Source organism: Cyanistes caeruleus, chromosome 37 (genome assembly GCF_971803275.1).
Source record: "Cyanistes caeruleus chromosome 37, bCyaCae1.hap1.1, whole genome shotgun sequence".
Classification (NCBI taxonomy): Eukaryota; Metazoa; Chordata; class Aves; order Passeriformes; family Paridae; genus Cyanistes; species Cyanistes caeruleus.
Window position 1 is genome coordinate 660602 of NC_141738.1, and position 20436 is coordinate 681037.

A 20436-nucleotide genomic window follows, 5' to 3' on the forward strand; every position below is an offset into this window, starting at 1 on the left:
GGGTAATTTTGGGGTGATTTTGGGGTGATTTTGAGGGGATTTTGGGGTAATTTTGAGGGGATTTTGGGGTGATTTTGGGGTAATTTTGGGGTAATTTTGGGGTGATTTTGGATGGGATTTTGGGGTAATTTTGGGGTGATTTTGGGTGGGATTTTGAGGGATTTTTGGGTAATTTTAAAGGGATTTTGGGTGGGATTTTGGGGTAGTTTTGGGGTAATTTTGGGGTGATTTTGGGGTATTTTTGGGATGATTTTGGATGGGATTTTGGGGTAATTTTGGGGTGATTTTGGGGTGATTTTGGGGTAATTTTGGGGTGATTTTGGGTGGGATTTTGGGTGGGATTTTGGGAGGAATTTTGAAGAATTTTGGGGTAATTTTGGGATAATTTCGGGGTGATTTTGGGAGGATTTTGGATGGGATTTTGAGGTGATTTTGAGGTGATTTTGAGGGGATTTTGGGGTGATTTTGGATGGGATTTTGGAATAATTTTGGTGATAATTTTGGGGTGATTTTGGGGTGATTTTGGGGTGATTTTGGGGTGATTTTGGGGTGATTTTGAGGGGATTTTGGGGTGATTCTGGGCGGTTTTGGGGCTCACCCTGAGCTCAGGGTTCAGGTACAGTTGGGTGTAGAACAATTGATAAATTTGGGTGGATTTTGGGGTGATTTTGGGGTGATTTTGGGGTAATTTTGGATGGGATTTTGGGGTGATTTTGGGAGGATTTTGGGTGGGATTTTGAGGGGATTTTGGGGTGATTTTGGGGTGACTTTGGGTGGGATTTTGGGGTAATTTTGGGGTAATTTTGAGGGGATTTTGGGGTGATTTTGGATGGGATTTTGGAATAATTTTGGGGATAATTTTGGGGTGATTTTGGGGTGATTTTGGGGTGATTTTGGGGTGATTCTGGGCGGTTTTGGGGCTCACCCTGAGCTCAGGGTTCAGGTACAGTTGGGTGTAGAACAATTGGTCGTCGTCGTCGTCCCGGAAGTGCCAACGCTCCACCAGAGCCCACAGGGCCGGGGCGTAGCCCACGAACCCTAAAAACCCCCAAAATCACCCCAAAAACGTCTCTGAGACCCCCAAAAACCCCAAAAACCTCCCTGAGACCCCCAAAAAATCCCAGAAACCCCCTCAGAAACCCCCAGGACCTCTCAGAACCGCCCCCAAATACCCCCAAACCTCCCCCAAATCCCACTCAAAACCCCCAAAATCCACCCAGGACCCCCCAAATCCCCCCCGAATCCCCCCAAATCCCCGCAGGACACCCCAAATTCCACTCAAACCCCCCAAACCCTTCTCCAGGACCCCCCAGAACCCCCCAAATCCCACTCAAACCCACCCAGGACCCCCCAAACCTCCCCAGAACCCCCCAAATCCCACTCAAACCCACCCAGGACCCCCCAACCCCTCCCCAAATCCCCCCCAGGACCCCCCAAATCCCACTCAAACCCACCCAGGACCCCTCAAACCTCCCCAAAACCCTCAAACCTCCCTCAAATCCCACCCAGGACCCCCCAAACCTCCCCAGATCCCCCCAAAACCCCCCCAAATCCCCCTCAGGACCCCCCAAACCTCCCCAAAATCTCCCAAACCTCCCCCAAATCCCACCCAGGACCCCAAATCCCCCCCAGATCCCCCCCAGGACCCCCCAAATCCCCCCCAGGACCCCCCAAACTCCCCCCAGGACCCTCCAAATCTCCCCCAAACCCCCCCAGGACCCCCCCAGGACCCCCCAAATCCCCCCCAGGACCCCCCAACCCCACCCAAATCCCCCCCAGGACCCCCCAAACCCCCCCAAATCCCCCCCAGAACCCCCCAAACCTCCCCAAAATCTCCCAAACCTCCCCCAAATCCCACCCAGGACCCCCCAAATCCCACTCAAACCCACCCAGGACCCCCCAAACCCCCCCCAAATCCCCCCCAGGACCCCCCAAATCCCACCCAGGACCCCCCAAACCCCCCCCCAGGACCCCCCAAATCCCCCCCAGGCCCCCAAATCCCCCCCAAACCCCTCCCAGGCCCCCCCAAACCCCCCCCCCGTACCCCCCGAGTTGAGGAAGCGTTTCCCCCCGGGGGGCTCGGGGGGGTAGAGCGGGGCCAGCCCCTCCTGGGGCCAGCAGAAACCCTCGGCCGCGAACAGGACCCCGGCCCGGGACCCCCGGAACTTGGCCAGCAGCTCCCGGGGACCCCCCGCGAACACCACGTCATAGCTGGGGGGGAAAATCGGGCTGGGGGAGGCCGGAAAGGGGAAAAACGGCCCCGAAAAGCACGGAAAAGCACCCGGAAAACCCCAAAAAGCACCCAAAAAACCACAAAAAGTACAAAAAACACCCCCAAACTACCCCAGAAACCCCAAAAAGCACCCAAAAAACCCCAAAAAGCACCCAAAAACCCCCAGAAAGTACAAAAAACACCCCCAGACTACCCCAGAAACCACAAAAAACACCCAAAAAGCCCTAAGAAGTACAAATACCCCCAAACCACCCAAAAAAACCCCAAAACTGCCCCAAAAACCCCAAACCCACCCAACCCCCCCCAGAACCGCCCTGAAAACCAAAAAATCACCCAAAAACCCTCAAAAGCACCCAAAAACCACCCCAAAACCTCCCAAACCATGCAAAAAACCCCAAAAAAGCACCCAAAAAACCACAAAATCACCCCAAAAATCCCCCAAACCACCCCAGAAAAACCCAAACTGCCCAAAAAACCCAAAACTGCCCCAAAAACCCCAAACCCACCCAAAACCCCCCAGAACCGCCCTGAAAACCCCAAAAATCACCCAAAAAACCCCAAAATCACCACAAAATCCACAAAAAATCCCCCAAACCACCCCAAAATCACCCAAAAAACACAAAAACCACCCCAAAAACACAAAAAGCACCTGAAAAAGCCCCAGAACTGCCCTAAAAAAACCCCAAAAAACACAAAATCACCCTCAAAAACCCCCCAAAACCCCCAAGAAACACAAAAGCCACCCCAAAAATCCCAAACCGCCCCGAAAACCCCAAAAAAACACCCAAGAAACCACAAAAACACCCCAAAAACCCCCAAACCACCCAAAAAAACCCCAAAACTGCCCCAAAAACCCCAAACCCACCCAAAACCCCCCAGAACCGCCCCAAAAACCCCCAAAATCCCCCAAAAAACCCCAAAATCACCCCCAAATCCGCCCTGAAAAACTCGCATTTCCCACCAGAATTTCCAGATTTTTCCCATTTTTCCCCATTTTTCCCATTTTCCCCCTTTTTTGCCCATTTTTCCCCCATTTCTCCCCCCAAATTCCCATTTTTCCTCAGTTTTTCCCATTTTTCCCCATTTTCCCCTCGTTTTCCCCCCATTTTCCAACCCAAATTCCCATTTTATCCCCATTTTTCCCATTTCCCCCCTTTTTTTCCTGTTTTTCCCCAGTTTCCCCCCTTTTTTCCCGTTTTACCCCCTTTTTTTCCCATTTTTTCCCCTCATTTCTCCCCCCAAATTCCCATTTTTTCCCCCATTTTCCCCATTTTTCCCCGTTTTTCCCGTTTTCCCCCCTGTTTCCCGGTACCTGTCAACGAAGAGCACGACGAGGCCGCCACTCCCCCTGAATTCCCATTTTTTCCCCATTTTTCCCCCCAAATTCCCGTTTTTTCCCCGTTTTTCCCCGTTTTTCCCCCCAAATTCCCGTTTTCCCCCCGTTTTCCCCCGTTTTTTCCCCGTTTTCCCCCTGTTTTTCCCCCCAAATTCCCATTTTTCCCCATTTTTTCCCCGGTTTTCCCCATTTTTCCCCCCGAATTCCCATTTTTTCCCCGTTTTTCCCCGTTTTCTCCCCATTTTCCCCCCATTTTCCCCCCCAAATTCCCATTTTTCCCCATTTTTCCCGTTTTTCCCCTGTTTTTTCCCCATTTTCCCCCTGTTTTTCCCCGTTTTTCCCCCGAATTCCCGTTTTTTCCCCGTTTTTCCCGTTTTCCCCCGTTTTTCCCCCGTTTTCCCCCCGTACCTGTCGACGAAGAGCACGACGAGGCCGCCCCTCCCCCCAAATTCCCATTTTTTCCCCGTTTTTCCCCATTTTCCCCCTGAATTCCCATTTTTTTTCCCATTTTTCCCGTTTTCCCCCCATTTTTCCCCCATTTTCCCCCTGTTTTCCCCCATTTTTCCCCCCGAATTCCCATTTTTTTTCCCATTTTCCCCTCGTTTTTCCCCATTTTTTCCCCATTTTTCCCGTTTCCCCCGTTTTTCCCCCATTTTCCCCCCGTACCTGTCGATGAAGAGCACGGCAAGGTCGCCCCTCCCCCCAAATTCCCGTTTTTTCCCCATTTTTCCCGTTTTCCCCCGTTTTTCCCCCATTTCCCCCTGGTACCTGTCGACGAAGAGCACGACGAGGCCGCCCCTCCCCCCAAATTCCCATTTTTTCCACATTTTTCCACATTTTTCCCCCCGAATTCCCATTTTCCCCCCGTTTTTCCCCATTTTTCCCCATTTTTCCCGTTTTCCCCCGTTTTTCCCCCATTTTTCCCGGTACCTGTCGACGAAGAGCACGACGAGGCCGCCCCTCCCCCCAAATTCCCGTTTTTTCCCCGTTTTTCCCGTTTTCCCCCGTTTTCCCCCCATTTTCCCGGTACCTGTCGACGAAGAGCACGACGAGGCCGCCCCTCCCCCCGAATTCCCGTTTTTTCCCCGTTTTTCCCGTTTTCCCCCGTTTTCCCCCCGTTTCCCCCCGTACCTGTCGACGAAGAGCACGACGAGGCCGCCCCTCCCCCGCAGCGGGGCCAGCGCCCCCCGGAGCCAGCGAACCTTCTGCCCCCCCCCGGGGCTGCGCGCCACGTCCCCCCCCCGCCAGCGCCGGCCCAGCCCCAGCGTCTGACCGCGGCGACAACAGCCGGAACAACAGCCGGAAACAACAGCCGGAAACACAGCCGGGAACAGCCGGGAACACAGCCGGAAACACAGCCGGAACCACAGCCGGGAACAGCCGGAACAACAGCCGGAAACACAGCCGGAAACAACAGCCGGGAACAACAGCCGGGAACAACAGCCGGGAACACAGCCGGAAACCACGGCAACAGCCACGGCAACAGCCGGAGACCGCAGGAACAGCCGGAACCATAGCAACAGCCGGAACGACAGCCGGAACGACAGCCGGAAACCACGGCAACAGCCGGAACGACAGCCGGAAACCACGGCAACAGCCGGAACGACAGCCGGAAACCACGGCAACAGCCGGAACGACAGCCGGAAACCATGGCAACAGCCGGAACGACAGCCGGAACCACAGCCGGAAACCATAGCAACAGCCGGAACGACAGCCGGAACGACAGCCGGAAACCATGGCAACAGCCGGAACGACAGCCAGAAACCACGGCAACAACAGCCGGAACGACAGCCGCAACCACAGCCGGCAACAGCCGGAACGACAGCCGGAACGACAGCCGGAACGACAGCCGGAACGACAGCCGGGAACAGCCGGAACAACAGCCGCAACAACAGCCGGCAACAGCCGGAACGACAGCCGGAACAACAGCCGCAACGACAGCCGCAACGACAGCCACAACGACAGACGGAAACCACGGCAACAGCCGGAACAACAGCCACAACCACAGCCGGGAACAGCCGGAACGACAGCCGGGAACAGCCGGAACGACAGCCGGAACGACAGCCGGAAACCACGGCAACAACAGCCAGAACGACAGCCGGAACGACAGCCGGGAACAGCCGGAACAACAGCCGGAACGACAGCCGGAACGACAGCCGGAACCACGGCAACAGCCGGAACCACAGCCAGAAACCACAGCAACAGCCAGAAACACAGCCAGAACAACAGCCGGAACCACGGCAACAACAGCCGGAACAACAGCCAGAACAACAGCCGCAACCACGGAAACAACAGCCGGAAACACAGCCGGAACCACGGCAACAGCCGGAACAACAACAGCCGGAACGACAGCCGGAACGACAGCCGGAACAACAGCCGGAACAACAGCCGCAACCACGGAAACAACAGCCGGAACGACAGCCAGGAACACAGCCGGAAACAACAGCCGGAACCACAATAGCCGGAACCAACAACAGCCGGAACAAACAACAGCCGGAACAACAGCCACAACCACGGCAACAACAGCCGGAACAACAGCCGGAACCGCAGCCGGAACCGGGAACAGCCGGGAACAATGGGAACAGCCGGAAATGACAACGGGAACAGCCGGAACAACAGCCGGAACCACAACAGCCAGGAACAACGGGAACAGCCAGAACGACAGCCAGGAACAACCGGAAATGGGAACAGCCGGGAACAACAGCCGGAACAACAGCCGGAACGAAAACAGCCGGAACAACAGCCGGAACGAAAACAGCCGGGAACAAGGGGAACAGCCGGAAATGACAGCCAGAACCAACAACAGCCGGAAATTACAACAGCCAGAAACCACAGCCGGAAACGGGAAATGGGAACAGGAAACAAACAATGGGAAACGGGAACAACAGGAAACGGGAAACAATGGGAAACAACAAGGGGAAATGACAACAACGGGAAACAAATGACAACAGGAAACAACGGGGAACAATGGGAAACGACAACGGGAAAAGACAGGAAATAACGGGAAACGGGAACAGGAAACAACAAGGGGAAAGAACAATGGGAAACAATGAGAAACAACAGGAAAACAGCAGGGAAACAACGGGAAAAACAAGGGGAAAAGAGCGGGAAATCACGGGGAAACAACGGGAAGGGCAACAGGAAATGACCGGGGAACGAGGGGGGAAAAACAGGAAAAACAACAGGAAAAACAACAGGAAAACAACAGGAAAAACAACAGGAAAACAACAGGAAAAACAACAGGAAAAACAACAGGAAAAACAACAGGAAAACAACAGGAAAAACAACAGGAAAAACAACAGGAAAGGTGGGGTGAAAATGGGGAAAAATGGGGAAAATTTGGGAAAATTTGGGAAAAACGGGAGCGAGAGCAGCGGAGTGGGGGAGGGGGGGAAGGGGGAGGGGAAAAGGAGAAAAAATGGGAAAAAAAGGGGAAAAAAGGGAAAAAAAGGGGAAAAAGCCAAAATTAATCGTTAAGAAAAAAATTTTAAAAATCGTTAAAAACCCGCGGGAAATTTAAAATAAAAACGGGGAAAAATTCCGTGGGCAGGGAGGAAAGGAGGGGGAGGGTCCCGGGGGGTGTCCCCTCCCCCCAGCCCCTCCCCCATCGCCCATCCCCCAGCCCCTCCCTCATCCCCCAGCCCCTCCCCCACCCCAGCCCCTCCCCCAGCCCAGCCCCTCCCCCAGCCCCTCCCCCAGCCCATCCCCCAGCCCCTCCCTCATCCCCCAGCCCCTCCCCCATCCCCTCCCCCAGCCCCTCCCCCAGCCCCTCCCCCAGCCCATCCCCATCCCCTCCCCCAGCCCCTCCCCCACCCCAGCCCCTCCCCAGCCCATCCCCCAGCCCCTCCCTCATCCCCCAGCCCCTCCCCCATCCCCTCCCCCAGCCCATCCCCATCCCCTCCCCCAGCCCATCCCCCATCCCCTCCCCCAGCCCATCCCCATCCCCTCCCCCAGCCCATCCCCCATCCCCTCCCCCAGCCCCTCCCCCAGCCCATCCCCCAGCCCCTCCCCCAGCCCCTCCCCCACCCCAGCCCCTCCCCCATCCCATCCCCCAGCCCCTCCCCTCCCCCAGCCCCTCCCCAGCCCCTCCCCCACCGTCAGGCTGTAGTTGAAGGCCTGGGCCGAGCGCAGGAAGCGCCGGTAGCCGTCCGTGGCCTCCGTGGCCACCGTCAGCACCAGCAGAGGCTCTGCGGGACACGGAGAGAGCGCTGACCGCGACCGGTGACCCCTGACCCCTCACTGACCCCTCAGAGTGACCCCTGACCCCTCACTGACCCCTGACCCCTCACAGTGACCTCTGACCCCTCACTGACCCCTCACTGACCCCTCACTGACCCCTGACCCCTCACTGACCCCTCACTGACCCCTGACCCCTCACTGACCCCTCACTGACCCCTCACTGACCCCTCACGGTGACCCCTGACCCCTCACTGACCCCTCACGGTGACCCCTGACCCCTCACTGACCCCTCACTGACCCCTCACAGTGACCTCTGACCCCTCACAGTGACCTCTGACCCCTCACGGTGACCCCTGACCCCTCACTGACCCCTCACAGTGACCTCTGACCCCTCACTGACCCCTCATAGTGACCACTGACCCCTCATTGACCCCTCACAGTGACCCCTGACCCCCTCACTGACCCCTCACGGTGACCCCTGACCCCTCATTGACCCCTCACTGACCCCTCACAGTGACCCCTGACCCCTCATTGACCCCTCACAGTGACCCCTGACCCCCTCACTGACCCCTCACGGTGACCCCTGACCCCTCATTGACCCCTCACTGACCCCTCACAGTGACCCCTGACCCCTCACTGACCCCTCACTGACCCCTGACCCCTCACTGACCCCTCACAGTGACCCCTGACCCCTCACTGACCCCTCACCGTGACCCCTGACCCCTCACTGACCCCTCAGAGTGACCCCTGACCCCTCACTGACCCCTCAGAGTGACCTCTGACCCCTCACTGACCCCTCACAGTGACCCCTGACCCCTCACTGACCCCTCACAGTGACCTCTGACCCCTCACTGACCCCTCAGAGTGACCCCTGACCCCTCACTGACCCCTCAGAGTGACCTCTGACCCCTCACTGCCCCCTCACGGTGACCCCTGACCCCTCACTGACCCCTCCCGGTGACCTCTGACCCCTCCCCACGCGCCCCCGCCCTCACTCACCGTTCCCGGTGGTCTCGGGGGTGCCGGGTTCGGTTCCGGGGGGGATTTCGGGGCAGGTTTGGGGGATCCCGGTGGTCCCGGGGGTCCCGGGGGTCCCGGGTTCGGTTCCGGGGGGAATTTCGGGGCAGGTTTGGGGGGTCCCGGGGGGGCTCCCCAGCACCAGCAGCACCAGCGGCACCACCAGGGCGGCCATGGCGCGGGGGGGCGTGGCTTACAGCGAGGGGTGTGACCTCTCACCGCGCTTCAGCCAATCCCCGCCCGCCGCTCCGCCCCTTGCACCAATCAGCGCCGAGGGGCGTGGCCAGGGGCGGCACTGCCACGTTGCCAGGAGTGTTTAATAAAAGGGGGCGTGGCTTCGCGAGGGGAGAGCGCCGCGCTCAAAATGGCGGCGGGCAGGAAGGGGCGGGGCTTGCGCCGCGCTCAAGATGGCGGCGGCGGGGTGAGGGCGGAAGTGGCGTCAGAGAGGGCGGAAGTGAACGGCGGCCGACCGGAAGTCGCCTCATGATGGGCGAGAAGAAAACGTCGGGTGAGGGGCGAGGGGTCCCGGGGGGATTTTGGGGGGTCCCGGGGCCGGTTCGGGGGTCCCGGGGTTGTTTTGGGGGGTCCCGGGGCCGGTTCGGGGGTCCCGGGGGGGATTTGGGGGGTCCCGGGGCTCTTTTGGGGGGTCCCGGTTCCCGGGGGGGGTTTTGGGGTCTCTGAGGGGTCTCGGGGGGGGGAATCCCCGTGAGGATCCCGACTTTTGGTATTCCCGGTTTTTTCGGGGCATTCCCCATTTTTTTCCACGGTATTCCCGATTTTTTTCACCTTATTCCCATTTTTTTAGCGATATTCCCCAATTTTTCACCATATTCCCGGTTTTTTACGGATATTCCCGATTTTTTTCACGGTATTCCCATTTTTTCCACGGTATTCCCGATTTTTTTCACCTTATTCCCATTTTTTTTAGCGATATTCCCCAATTTTTCACGGTTTTCCCAGATTTCTTCGAGGCATTCCCGATTTTTTCTGGAATTTTCGGGTTTTTTATTGAATTTTCGGGTTTTTTAATGGAATTTTCGGGTTTTTTAATGGAATTTTCGGGTTTTTTAATGGAATTTTCGGGTTTTTTATGGAATTTTCGGAGTTTTTTATGGAATTTTCGGGGTTTTTTAATGGAATTTTCGGGATTTTTTTAATGGAATTTTCGGGATTTTTTTTTAAGGCATTTTCGGGTTTTTTTTAATGGAATTCTCGGGTTTTTTTCGGAATTTTCGGGGTTTTTTATGGAATTTTCGGGTTTTTTATGGAATTTTCGGGTTTTTTATGGAATTCTCGGGTTTTTTTCGGAATTTTCGGGTTTTTTATGGAATTTTCGGGTTTTTTATGGAATTTTCGGGTTTTTTTCGGAATTTTCGGGGTTTTTTTCGAGATTTTCGGGGTTTTTTTTCGAGATTTTCGGGGTTTTTTCGGAATTTTCGGGTTTTTTTGGGGGGATTTCGGGGTTTTTTGGGCTCCCCTTTTTTTGGGGGGTGGTCCCAGTGACCCCCCGCCCATCCCGAGGGTCCTGGAAGGGATCAGCGGCTCCCGATTTTGGGGAATTCTCTTTATTTTCGGTGCAATTCTCGGGTTTTTGGGTGCAATTCTCGGGTTTTTGGGTGCAATTCTCGGGTTTTTTGGGGGGATTTCGGGGTTTTTTGGGGGGATTTCGGGGTTTTTTGGGGTCCCCTTTTTTTGGGGGGTGGTCCCAGTGACCCCCCCGCCCATCCCGAGGGTCCTGGAAGGGATCAGGGAGCTCCGCGAGGCTCCGATTTCTTTATTTTGGGTGCAATTCTCGGGTTTTTGGGTGGAATTCTCGTTTTTTTCCTGGGATTTCGGGGTTTTTTGGGACCCCCTTTTTTAGGGGGGTGGTCCCAGTGACCCCCCGCCCATCCGGAGGGTCCTGGAAGGGATCAGAGGCTCCCGATTTTGGGGAATTCTCTTTATTTTGGGTGGAATTCTCTTTATTTTGGGTGCAATTCTCGGGTTTTTGGGTGCAATTCTCGGGTTTTTTTGGGGGGATTTCGGGGTTTTTTGGGGTCCCCTTTTTTAGGGGGGTGGTCCCAGTGACCCCCCGCCCATCCCGAGGGTCCTGGAAGGGATCAGGGAGCTCCGCGAGGCTCCGATTTCTTTATTTTGGGTGCAATTCTCTTTATTTTGGGTGGAATTTTCGGGTTTTTGGGTGGAATTTTCGGGTTTTTTTGGGGGGATTTCGGGGTTTTTTGGGACCCCCTTTTTTTGGGGGGTGGTCCCACTGAGCCCCCTCGCCCCCCGCCCATCCCGAGGGTCCTGGAAGGGATCAGCGGCTCCCGATTTTGGGGAATTCTCTTTATTTTGGGTGGAATTCTCTTTATTTTGGGTGCAATTCTCGGGTTTTTGGGTGCAATTCTCGGGTTTTTCCTGGGATTTCGGGGTTTTTTGGGGTCCCCTTTTTTAGGGGGGTGGTCCCAGTGACCCCCCGCCCATCCCGAGGGTCCTGGAAGGGATCAGGGAGCTCCGCGAGGCTCCCGATTTTGGGGAATTCTCTTTATTTTGGGTGGAATTCTCTTTATTTTGGGTGGAATTCTCGTTTTTTTCCTGGGATTTCGGGGTTTTTTGGGACCCCCTTTTTTAGGGGGGTGGTCCCAGTGACCCCCCTCGCCCCCCCCGCCCATCCCGAGGGTCCTGGAAGGGCTCAGGGAGCTCCGGGACCCTCCCGATTTCTTTATTTTGGGTGGAATTCTCGGGTTTTTTGGGGGGATTTCGGGGTTTTTTGGGACCCCCTTTTTTTGGGGGGTGGTCCCACTGACCCCCCTCGCCCCCCGCCCAGCCCGCGTGCCCGAGGGGGCTCCCCGGCGGGTCCTGGACGGGGCCACGCGGCAGCGGCGGCTGCACCGGCAGCTGGAGGCGCTGGAGAACGACAACTTCGGGGATGATCCCCAGGCGGGGCTGCCCCGGCCCGGGAAACGCCTCCCGCACTTCAGCGACAGCACCGAGACCGGTACCGGCACCGGGAGGGGTCCGGGGGGGGTTTGGGGGGGATTTGGGGGGTCCTGAGGGGGTCCTGGGGGTGTTTGGGGGGTCCCAGGGGGAGTTTGGAGGGGATTTGGGGGGATTTTGGGGGGTCCTAAGGGGGTTTTAGGGGGGTCCTGGGGGGATTTGGGGGGTCCTGGGGGGGATTTGGGGGGATTTTGGGGGGTCCCGGGGGGTCTCAGAGCCCCCCGCACTTCAGCGACAGCACCGAGACCGGTACCGGCACCGGGAGGGGTCCCAGGGGTCCTGGGGGGGGGTCCTGAGGGGGTTTGGGGGGTCCTGAGGGGGATTTGGGGGGATTTTGGGGGGTCCTGGGGGGGATTTTGGGGGGTCCCAGGGGGGGGTCTCAGAGCCTCCCGCATTTCAGCGACAGCACTGAGACCGGTACCGGCACTGGGAGGGGTCCGGGGGGGATTTGGGGGGAGTTTGGGGGGTCCTGAGGGGGATTTGGGGGGATTTTGGGGGGTCCTGGGGGAGTTTGGGGGGTCCGGGGGGGGATGTGGGCGGATTTGGGGGGATTTTGGGGGGATTTGGGGGGATTTTGGGGGGTCCCAGGGGGGTCTCAGAGCCCCCCGCACTTCAGCGACAGCACCGAGACCGGTACCGGCACCGGGAGGGGTCCCAGGGGTCCTGAGGGGATTTGGGGGGTCCTGGGGGGAATTTGGGTGGATTTTGGGGGGTGCTGGGGGGATTTTGGGGAGTGCTGGGGGAGTTTGGGGGGTCCTGGGGGGGATGTGGGCAGATTTGGGGGGTCCCGGGGGGGATTTGAGGGGATTTTGGGGGGTCCTGGGGGGGATATTGGGGGGATTTTGGGGGGTCCCGGGGGGTTCTCAGAGCCTCCCGCACTTCAGCAGCAGCACCGAGACCGGTACCGGCACCGGGAGGGGTCCGGGGGGGGTTTGGGGGGGATTTGGGGGGTCCTGAGGGGGAGTTTGGAGGGGATTTGAGGGGATATTGGGGGGATTTTGGGGGGTCTCAGAGCCCCCCGCACTTCAGCGACAGCACCGAGACCGGTACCGGCACCGGGAGGGGTCCCAGGGGTCCTGGGGGGGGTCCTGAGGGGGTTTGGGGGGTCCTGGGGGGATTTTGGGGGGTCCCAGGGGGGGTCTCAGAGCCTCCCACACTTCAGCGACAGCACCGAGACCGGTACCGGCACCGGGAGGGGTCCGGGGGGGAGTTTGGGGGGTCCTGGGGGGATTTTGGGGGGTCCTGGGGGAGTTTGGGGGGTCCGGGGGGGGATGTGGGCGGATTTGGGGGGATTTTGGGGGGATTTGGGGGGATTTTGGGGGGTCCCAGGGGGGGTCTCAGAGCCTCCCGCACTTCAGCGACAGCACCGAGACCGGTACCGGCACCGGGAGGGGCCCGGGGGTCCTGGGGATACTGGGATGGACTGGGTTATACTGGGTTATACTGGTTTATACTGGGTTGTACTGGGTTATACCGGTCTGTACTGGTCTGTACTGGTCTGTACTGGGTTATACTGGTCTGTACTGGTCTGTAGTGGGTTATACTGGTTTATACCGGTTTAAACTGGTTTATACCGGTCTGTATTGGTTTATACTGGTTTATACTGGGTTATACTGGTCTGTACTGGTTTATACTGGTCTGTACTGGGTTATACCGGTCTATACTGGTCTATACTGGTTTATAGTGGTTTATACTGGTCTGTACTGGTTTATACCGGTCTGTACTAGTTTATACTGCTTTATACTGGTTTAAACTGGTTTATACTGGGCTGTACTGGGTTATACTGGTCTGTACTGGTTTATACCGGTCTGTACTGGTTTATACTGGTCTGTACTGGTTTACACTGGTTTATACTGGTTTATACTGGTTTAAACTGGTTTATACTGGGCTGTACTGGGTTATACTGGGCTGTACTGGGTTATACTGGTCTGTACTGGTTTATACCGGTCTGTACTGGTCTGTACTGGTTTACACTGGTTCATACTGGTTTAAACTGGTCTGTACTGGGCCGTGTTTGGGGGTCCCAGGGAAGAAGAAGAAGAAGACGAGGGGGGATCACTTCAAACTTCGCTTCCGCAAGAACTTCCAGGCGCTGCTGGAGGAGCAGGTGCGGAACGCCGGGAATTCCGGGAATTCCGGGAATTCCGGGGGGAATTGGGGGAATTCTGGGAATTCCGGGTGGAATTTTGGGAATTCCGGGGGGATTTGGGGGAATTCCGGGGAAAATTTGGGGAATTTTGGGGGAAAATCTGGGAAAATCTGGGGGGATTTTGGGGGAAATTTGGGGGAAATTCTGGGAATTCCGGGGGGAATTTTGGGAATTCCAGGGGGAATTTGGGGAATTTGAGAGGGAATTTGGGGGAAAATCTGGGGAATTTTGGGGGGATTTGGGGGGATTTTGGGGAAAATTTGGGGAATTTGAGGGGGATTTGGGAAAATCTGGGGGGAATTTTGGGGGAAATTTGGGGGGAATTTCGGGGGAATTTCAGGGGAATTTCGGGAATTTCAAGGGGATTTGGGGGAATTTTGGGGGGATTTGGGGAATTTTGGGGGGATTTGGGGAATTTGAGAGGGATTTGGGAAAATCTAGGGGGGATTTGGGGAAATTTGGGGAAATCTGGGGGGATTTTGGGGAATTTTGGGGAAAATCTGGGGGGATTTGGGGGGAAATTTGGGGGAAAATTTGGGGGGAATTTGGGAAAATTTGGGGGGAATTTGGGGGGAATTTCAGGAATTTCAGGGGGATTTGGGGGAATTTTGGGGAAAATCTGGGGAATTTGAGGGGGAATTTTGGGGGGATTTGGGAAAATCTAGGGGGGATTTGGGGAATTTGGGGGAAAATTTGGGGAAAAATTGGGGGGATTTGGGGAATTTTGGGGGAAATTTGGGGAATTTTGGGGGGAATTTGGGGAATTTCAGGGGGATTTGGGGGAATTTTGGGGAAAATCTGGGGAATTTTGGGGGGATTTGGGGAATTTTGGGGGAATTTGGGAAAATCTGTGGGGATTTAGGGAATTTTGGGGAAAATTTGGGGAGTTTTGGGGGATTTGGGGAATTTCAGGGGGATTTGGGGAAAATTTGGGGAAATTTGGGGGAAATTTGGGGGTAATTTGGGGGAAAATTTGGGGAATTTTGGGGGGAATTTTGGGAATTTCAGGCTGATTTGGGGAATTTGGGGGGAATTTGGGGGGAATTTGGGAAAATCTGGGGGAAATTCGGGGAATTTGGGGAATTTGGGGAATTTCAGGGGGATTTGGGGGAATTTCGGGGGGGATTTGGGGGAAATTTGGGGGGAATTTGGGAAAATTTGGGGGAATTTTGGGGAAAATTTGGAGAATTTTGGGGGGATTTGGGGAATTTTGGGGGAAATCTGGGGGAAATTTGGGGAATTTTGGGGGGATTTCGGGAATTTCAGGGGGATTTGGGGAATTTCAGGGGGGATTTGGGGAATTTTGGGGGAATTTTGGGGGGATTTGGGGAATTTTGGGGGGATTTTGGGGGGGATTTGGGGGAATTTTGGGGGGGATTTGGGGAATTTTGGGGGAAATCTGGGGGAAATTTGGGGAATTTTGGGGGGATTTTGGGGGGGATTTTGGGAATTTCAGGGGGATTTTGGGGGGAATTTCAGGGGGATTTCGGGAATTTCAGGGGGATTTGGGGGAATTTTGGGGAAAATGGGGATTTTGGGGGGATTTGGGGAATTTTGGGGGGATTTGGGGAATTTCGGGGGGATTTTGGGCAATTTCAGGGGGATTTTGGTGAATTTCGGTGGGATTTGGGGGAATTTTGAGGGAATTTCAGGGGGATTTTGGGCAATTTCAGGGCGATTTTGGTGAATTTCGGTGGGATTTTGGTGAATTTTCTGGGATTTGGTGAATTTTGGGGGAGATCCAGGCCCCGAATTCCCGACTCCCGCAGAACCTGAGCGCGGCCGAGGGCCCCAATTACGTCTCTGCCGGCGCCGCCCCGTCCCGGCTGCCCCAGCGCCACTTCTGCGCCGTCTGCGGCTTCCCCTCGGGCTACACCTGCGTCACCTGCGGGGCCAGGTACTGCTGCAGCCGCTGCCTGGGCACGCACCAGGACACCAGGTACCCAGAACTGGGCAAAAACCCGGGGAAAACGGGAAAAACGGGGAAAAAATGGGCAAAAACGGGGAAAAATGGGGAAAAACGGCAGGGGAATGGGTGACCTGGGGTTGGGGACACACCTGTGTCACCTGCGGGGCCAGGTACTGCTGCAGCCGCTGCCTGGGCACGCACCAGGACACCAGGTACCCAGAACTGGGCAAAAACCCGGGGAAAATGGGAAAAACGGGGAAAAATGGGAAAAAACGGGGAAAAAATGGGAATAAAACCCCAAAAATGGGAAAAAACGGGGAAAAAATGGGTAAAAACCGGCAAAAAAATGGGGAAAAATGGCAAAAAAAATGGGAATAAAAATAAGAAAAATGGGGGGAAAGGGCAAAAAAATGGGACAAATAGGGAAAAAATGGGAAAAATGGTAATAAAATGGGGAAAAACAGGCAAAAAAATGGGAAAAATGGCAAAAAAATGGGAATAAAAATATGAAAATTGAGGGGAAAGGGGAAAAAAATGGGAAAAACAGGCAAAAAATAGGAAAAATGGCAATAAAATGGGGAAAAACAGGCAAAAAATGGGGAAAAATGGCCAAAAAATGGGAAAAATGGCGAAAAAACAGGAATAAAAGCAAGAAAAATGGGGGAAAAGGGGAAAAAAATGGGAAAAACAGGCAAAAAATGGGAAAAATGGCAATAAAATGGAGAAAAACAGGCAAAAAATGGGAAAAACGGGAAAAAATGGGAATAAAACCAGGAAAAATGTGAATAAAGGGCAGGGGAATGGGTGAGCTGGGGTTGGGGACACACCTGTGTCACCTGCGGGGCCAGGTACTGCTGCAGCCGCTGCCTGGGCACGCACCAGGACACCAGGTACCCACAACTGGGCAAAAACCCGGGGAAAATGGGAAAAACGGGGGAAAATGGGAATAAAAACCCCAAAAATGGGAATAAACGGCAAAAAAATGGGGAAAAAACAACCAGAAAATAGGAAAAATGGCAAAAAAATGGGAATAAAAACAAGAAAAATGGGGGAAAAGGGGAACAAATGGGAAAAACAGCCAAAAAATAGGAAAAATGGCAATAAAATGGGGAAAAACAGGCAAAAAATGGGAAAAATGGCAAAAAAAATGGGAATAAAACCAGGAAAAATGTGAATAAAGGGCAGGGGAATGGGTGAGCTGGGGTTGGGGACACACCTGTGTCACCTGCGGGGCCAGGTACTGCTGCAGCCGCTGCCTGGGCACGCACCAGGACACCAGGTACCCAGAACTGGGCAAAAACCCGGGGAAAACGGGAAAAACGGGGAAAAATGGGAATAAAAACCCCAAAAATGGGAATAAACGGCAAAAAAATGGGGAAAAACGGGGAAAAAATGGGAAAAAACGGGGAAAAAATGGGAAAAAACGGGGAAAAATGGGAATAAACGGGGAAAAAATGGGAATAAAAACAAGAAAAATGGGGGAAAAGGGCAAAAAAATGGGGCAAATGGCAATAAAATGGGGAAAAACAGGGAAAAAATGGGAAAAATGGCAAAAAATGGGGAAAAATGGCAAAAAAATGGGAATAAAAACCCCAAAAATGGGAAAAAACGGCAAAAAAATGGGAATAAAAACAAGAAAAATGGGGGAAAAGGGCAAAAAAATGGGGCAAATGGGAAAAAATGGGGAAAATGGCAATAAAATGGGGAAAAACAGGCAAAAAATGGGAAAAACGGCAAAAAAATGGGAAAAATGGCAAAAAAAATGGGAGAAATGGCGAAAAAATGGGAGTAAAAATAAGAAAAATGGGGGGAAAGGGGAAAAAAATGGGAAAAACAACCAAAAAATGGGAAAAATGGCAATGAAATGGGGAAAAACAGGCAAAAAATGGGAAAAATGGGAAAAAATGGGAATAAAACCAGGAAAAATGTGAATAAAGGGCAGGGGAATGGGTGAGCTGGGGTTGGGGACACACCTGTGTCACCTGCGGGGCCAGGTACTGCTGCAGCCGCTGCCTGGGCACGCACCAGGACACCAGGTACCCACAACTGGGCAAAAACCCGGGGAAAACGGGAAAAACGGGGAAAAAATGGGAATAAACGGGGAAAAAATGGGAAAAAACGGTAAAAAATGGGAATAAAAACCCCAAAAATGGGAATAAACGGCAAAAAAATGGGAATAAAAACAAGAAAAATGGGGGGAAAGGGGGAAAAAAATGGGAAAAACAGCCAAAAAATAGGAAAAATGGCAATGAAGTGGGGAAAAACGGGCAAAAAATGGGAAAAATGGCAAAAAAATGGGAATAAAAACCCCAAAAATGGGGAAAAACGGCAGGGGAATGGGTGACCTGGGGTTGGGGACACACCTGTGTCACCTGCGGGGCCAGGTACTGCTGCAGCCGCTGCCTGGGCACGCACCAGGACACCAGGTACCCAGAACTGGGCAAAAACCCGGGAAAATGGGAAAAACGGGGAAAAATGGGAATAAAAACCCCAAAAATGGGAATAAACGGGGAAAAAATGGGAAAAAACCAAAAAAAATGGGGAAAAAACCAAAAAAAAATGAGAAAAACAACCAAAAAATAGGAAAACAGGCAGAAAAATGAGGAAAAATGGCAAAAAAATGGGGAAAATGGCAAAAAAATAAAGGAAAAAACAGAAAAAAATGGGAATAAAACCAAAAAAAATGGGGGGAAAGGGCAAAAAAATGGGACAAATGGGCGAAAAATGGGAAAAATGGCGAAAAAAATGGGAAAAATGGCAAAAAAAAAGAGAAAACCAACCAAAAAATAGAAAAACAGGCAAAGAATGGGAAAAAAACCAAAAAAAATGGGAAAAACTGAAGGAAATGGGGAAGACGCCAAAAAAATGGGAATAAAAATAGGGAAAACGGCAAAAAAAATGGGAAAAGCATCCAGAAAAATGGGAAGAACAGAAAAAAAAATGGGAAAAATGGCCAAAAAATGTGGGAAAAAACCCCAAAAATGAGAAAAACAGCAAAAAAAGAGGAAAAATGGCAAAAAAATGGTAAAAACAGCAAAAAATAAATAGGAAAATTGGCAATTAAAAATGGGAAAAATGTAAAAAAAATGGGACAAAACTCGCCGGGAATGGGTTACCTGGGATTGGGGACACACCTGTGACACCCAGATATTGTGGGGGGAGGGGTCACGCCCCGATGAACCTTTGACCTCTGACCTTTCCCTCCCCCTCCCCCGCAGGTGCCTGAAGTGGACGGTGTGACCACGCCCACAACATGGCTGCCGCGTCTTCGCCGCAAAATGGCCGCCGCATCCACGCCGTGTTTGATCCCGGGCTTAAAATGGCCGTCGTGGCTCCACCCCCAAGATGGCTGCCATGGCCACACCCCCAAAATGGCTGTCATGGCTACACCCCCAAGATGGCTTCCATGGTTACACCCCCAAGATGGCTGCCATGATGCAGTTTCCAAGATGGCTGCCACGGCTCCACCCCCAAGATGGCTGCCTTGGCCACACCCCCAAGATGGCTGCCATACCACACCCCCAAGATGGCTGTCATGGCCACACCCCCAAGATGGCTGCCATGGCCACACCCCCAAGATGGCTGCCATGGCCACACCCCCAAGATGGCTGCTGTCGCCCCACCCACCCCGAGCCCATTTTGAACCAAAATCCAGGTTTTTCCTACCAAAATCTTTGGGATTGAATTTATTGGGGGGGAGGAGGAGGAGCTACAGGTGTGGGGGAGGGGCAGAGGGAAGGGGGCGGGGCCTCGGGAATGGGGGAAAATCCGGGGAAAACGGGAAAAAATCCGGGAGAAACGAGCTGGAACCCCACCCCCGCGCGCTGGCCCTTTAAGAGCGGAGCTGCGCCGCCATTGGCTGCCGCTGGGGGTCCAAGATGGCCGCCCTGGGCGCTGATTGGACAGGCATCCCCTGAGGGCTCCGCCCCTTTTTGAGAGTCAAAATTCTATTGGCTGCTGGGGGCCTGCCCCGAGAACAGGCACCGCCCCTTTTAGGGCAAAGCCCCGCCCACAAATCCAATCCCCGCCCCTTTGGGTTAAACCACACCCCTTAAAGGGCCAGGCTCTGCCCACACAAACCCCGCCCCCTCTGTTCCAAGCCACGCCCCGACATCTCTTCATCCCTTCGTCGTGCCCAGGCTCCGCCTCCTGTGACGTCACCAGGGCGGGGTCCCTCGGCGGCCAATCGGCATTGGCGCTGCCCCTTGGGGCGGGGCGGGGCCGCCTGTAGCTGTGGGGATAATGAGATGCAAATGAGCTGGGGGAAGGTGAATGGGAGGGGCTGGGTGTGGCCAACTGAGGGGCGTGGTCAGTCTCGTGTGGGCGGGGCTTGTTGCAGCTGGGGGTGTGTCCCTGCTCACCTGATGGGCGTGTCCCTGTGTGGGCGTGGCCATTCTTACCTGCTGGGTGTGGCTCATTGGGGCGGGGCTTCCCCTCAGCGATGTGGGCGTGTCCCATCTGTGTGGGCGTGGCTACGCTCACTTGGGGGCGTGGCCTAATGGGGGTGGCCCAATGGGGCAGGGCTTCCCCTCAGCTATATGGGCGTGTCCCAGCCGTGTGGGCGTGGCCACACTCTCCTGGTGGGCGGGGCTTCCCTTCAAGCTATGTGGGCATGTCCCAGCTGTGTGGGCATGGCT

The 20436-nt window shown here is 54.5% G+C and overlaps 2 protein-coding genes across 2 annotated transcripts in view; one reads left to right on the forward strand and one right to left on the reverse strand.

Moving 5' to 3' along the window:
• Positions 1 to 8943, reverse strand: part of LOC147647467 (multifunctional procollagen lysine hydroxylase and glycosyltransferase LH3-like) — a 36812-nt gene extending 27869 nt beyond the window's left edge. The window contains exons 1-5 of the mRNA XM_086871776.1: positions 8748 to 8943; positions 7665 to 7756; positions 4701 to 4837; positions 2045 to 2211; positions 926 to 1038 (exon numbers count right to left, since the gene is read on the reverse strand). Coding sequence (XP_086727902.1) covers positions 926 to 1038; positions 2045 to 2211; positions 4701 to 4837; positions 7665 to 7756; positions 8748 to 8940 — 702 coding nt within the window. The 5' untranslated portion in view covers positions 8941 to 8943. The remainder of the gene's footprint in view (positions 1 to 925; positions 1039 to 2044; positions 2212 to 4700; positions 4838 to 7664; positions 7757 to 8747) is intronic.
• Positions 8944 to 9157: 214 nt separating this feature from the next.
• On the forward strand, positions 9158 to 19470 carry ZNHIT1 (zinc finger HIT-type containing 1). Its single transcript, XM_086871887.1, has 5 exons — positions 9158 to 9273; positions 11572 to 11742; positions 13769 to 13848; positions 15660 to 15829; positions 19018 to 19470. Exons 1-5 carry the CDS (start codon positions 9249 to 9251, stop codon positions 19037 to 19039), a joined length of 468 nt encoding a protein of 155 aa, XP_086728013.1. The 5' UTR covers positions 9158 to 9248; the 3' UTR covers positions 19040 to 19470.
• The last annotated feature ends 966 nt before the right edge of the window (positions 19471 to 20436 follow it).

Coding starts and splice junctions, on each gene's coding strand:
- ZNHIT1 (XM_086871887.1), top strand. CDS start 9,249: ATGATGGGCGAGAAGAAAACGTCGG. Junction 9,274..11,571: donor GGGCGAGAAGAAAACGTCGG/GTGAGGGGCGAG, acceptor CCCCCCGCCCAG/CCCGCGTGCCCGAGGGGGCT. Junction 15,830..19,017: donor GGCACGCACCAGGACACCAG/GTACCCAGAACT, acceptor CCTCCCCCGCAG/GTGCCTGAAGTGGACGGTGT.